This window comes from Fukomys damarensis, unplaced genomic scaffold (genome assembly GCF_012274545.1).
Source record: "Fukomys damarensis isolate Sample0158 unplaced genomic scaffold, DMR_v1.0_HiC HiC_scaffold_10, whole genome shotgun sequence".
NCBI lineage: Eukaryota > Metazoa > Chordata > Mammalia > Rodentia > Bathyergidae > Fukomys > Fukomys damarensis.
Window position 1 is genome coordinate 12,685,257 of NW_022900922.1, and position 3,152 is coordinate 12,688,408.

The 3,152-nt window shown below is 38.6% G+C and overlaps 1 protein-coding gene across 1 annotated transcript in view; it reads left to right on the forward strand.

Annotated features, from left to right (window-relative positions):
- The window catches only part of Tomm20 (translocase of outer mitochondrial membrane 20), a 14,523-nt gene that overhangs the window by 2,067 nt on the left and 9,304 nt on the right, over positions 1-3,152 (forward strand). Inside the window, exon 2 of the mRNA XM_010621965.3 lies at positions 2,944-2,990. Coding sequence (XP_010620267.1) covers positions 2,944-2,990 — 47 coding nt within the window. The remainder of the gene's footprint in view (positions 1-2,943; positions 2,991-3,152) is intronic.

Sequence of the window (3,152 nt, forward strand, 5' to 3'; positions counted from 1 at the left end):
TTTTTTTTTTTTTTGCGGGGGGGGGTTGGGGACCGGCGATCAAACTCAGGACCTTGGGTTTGTGAGGCGTGGGGCAGAACCACTAAGCTAAATGCCCGGCCTGCACCAGTTAACTTTATATAAGGACCGTGCACTATCCGATTTTGCCACTGGAGCTTCTGCACCAGTAACTTTAGACAAACAGTTTCAAGCATTATTTTTGTAAAATGTGTTAGTGTAGTACGGTCCCTGACACATACTAATTGATGAATGCTAGATTTCGTTCTATAAGTAAAAATTTGATATTTTTGTTGGCAAGTTAATCTTTTATTAAGAGTAATTTTGCAATCTGGGTAATTGCATGAATGGCTGAATTTGGTTTTTGTGTTTGTAGAATAAATTTGATTTCATTTATTTTAATTTTAAATTTTCTAGGTGAATTTTCAGTAGAATATTTACATCAGAAATAAAAGGATAATTTCTCATAATCAGTCATTTAAAGATTGTTGGCTTCTTTCTTTGTTTGTTTGTTTTTAAGACTTGTTAAAAATAGGATTTGAGCCGAAGATGTAGCTCAGAGGCACCGTGTCTGCCTGGCAATTTCAAGGTCCTGGGTTCTATCCCAGGTATTGAAAAAAAAATGTTTGGGGTTCTAATTTATTTAGACCTTTTATCTTGGGATATTAGAATTCTTTTTATGTGCTAAATATTGAACTTAGTTCTCAAGCACACTGAGCATATGCTCTACCACTGAAGCTCTTGCAGTTGGTTTTTGTTACTTTTTTTTTTTTAACCAAGGATGGAACTTGGGGGCCCTCTAGCAGTTTTTTTGTTTTTGCTTTTTTTGTGAGGATGATTGAACCTAGGGCTTTAGCATTGAGCTACAACTATCCCCTTTTTAAATTTTTAAGTGTCTAGTCATTCAGTGTGTAGGCTCAAACTTGTGACCCTCTTGCCTCCACGTTCTGAATATCTGGGATTATAGGCATGTACTACCATGTCTGACCCCAGCTCTACTCTGGACTCTTTTTTGTTAGACAAAGTCTTGCTTTCTGCTCCAGGCTGGCCTGGAACTTGCAGGGATCCTCTTGCCTCAGCCTCGTGCCTAGCGCTACTCTTAAAAAGAATACTTTTTTATCAATCTGAATCTTTTTTCTTTTGGGGACAGTATTTCACCATGAAGTTTAGGCTGACCTTGAATTTACCCTGTAGATAAGCTTTGAACTCACAGCGATCCTCCTACCAGTCACTGAGTGCTGGGATCATAGATGTGTATCACCATGTCCCCCTTAACCTAAATCAGTAAGTGACACTTAATCTGTGCCTAGTGGTACATGCCTGTCCCAGTTCTTGGGAAGCTAGCATGGGAGGATGACATGTTTCAAGGCCAGCCTAAATTACATAGCAAGACCTGTCTCAGGGGGAAAAAAGTGAAATATAACCTCCAAAACAGTGCCACCTTCAGGGATGTTTTACTTATATAGTACTGTATGAAATCATACACCATTTGGCAATGAGTACTTTATTAAAATAAATGTGTTCTGAGTGATTTAAATTTGGGGTGTGTTTTGGCTCATGATGTGTGTGTGTGTGTGTGTGTTTTAATGTATACATATTTTTAAAAGTGCCTGTTTTAACACTTAGATTTACTCAATAGCGTTTGGGACTAATGTCAGCCAGGACCTGATTTTGCTGGTTGAATGCGTAACTCCTACTTAGTTTTTCAGGCTGTTGCCATCTATCCCTTTAAAACGCAAATACTACTTATGAAACTAAAGTTAAAATGTTAATTTTCTTAGTACTGGAAATTGAACCCAGGATGTTTACACTAAACTACTAGGAAGCCCATTCCTAATTTTTTATTTTGAGATAGGGTCTAAATTGCTCAGGTTTTGCTCAAACTTGTGATCTTCCTGCCTCAGCCTCCCAGAAGATCGGAGCCACCTCACCCAGCTCAGAATTTTCATGTTTCTGCTAAAAATGAAAAGTAGCTAAGGGATCTTAAAGTTTGATGACTGTATCAGTCATAGGCATTGAACAGTTACACTCTTCTCATCAAGACCTATATCATGTAAAGGTACAAATTACCAATGATGAAGGTTATCATTGTATACCTAGAATGTACCAATAAATTTGAGTTGAAAAATTATATTCTTTTTCCAACTCTTACAAGGTTGGACCATGGTGAAGCTTAAGTTTCACTCTACTGAGTTTAGCCATCATTTTTGTCATTTTTTCTAAATTCTGGCTTTTCATAGTTTCTTCCACAAATTTGCTTTCCTCATTTCTGAAGGCACCTTTTCTTTTGACCCTTGTGTCTACTTCTTTACACTATGGAGCACGGTGAGAGTAGAATGATCTTTGAGGACATGGCTGTAGAGTTCTGCCTGGCTTTGAGCAGCCACTTGATCATTTACTAGTTGCGACCTTGGTAAAATGTTCTCATCTATAAAATGGGGGTTGGGCCGGGGATTTAGCTCAGTGGTTCCTCTGAGTGCCTTGCACAAGCACAAGATCCACTGTAAGATACATGGTACCACCCCCAAAAAAGGAGTGGCCTAATTTTTTACTGTTGCACATCCTGTGTAGGTTAGAAATGGGGTGGGGATTTAGCTCAGTGGCACTTCACCTGCCTCTTTAGTGCAAGGTCCTGAGTTTGATCCCTAGTACAAAAAAGAAATGGGGAATTGTGCTGCTGAGGTTCAGCTGTTAGAGCTGTCTCCATCCTGTGAATTGCTAGACCTGTTGACCTAGAGGAATGGTAAAAGCTCCTGCCCAGAAATGTCACAATACCAATAACTTAATGACTAGGACTATTCATGTTGCCTTGACAGTTTCATGGAGGCCCCATTTCTAGAGTTGGGAGTGTCTTGAAAATAAAAACGACAGCCACAGCAATTAGACTTTCTTTGATTCTTGTTTTGATAATGGCAGAATAAAAATATTTTATTGCACTTTTTATAGGTAGAAAGAAACAGAAGCTTGCCAAAGAGAGAGCTGGGCTTTCCAAGGTAATACTTAAGTTTGCTTTTTGTTTGGATTATGTTATAAAAATACTATTTTTAAGAGAGCTGGGGATTTAGCTCAGTGGTTCTGCCACCTGCTCACCAGCGAAGTCCTGAGTTCAATCCCTGGTACCCAAAAAAAAAAAAAAAAAAAAAAATGAAAACCAC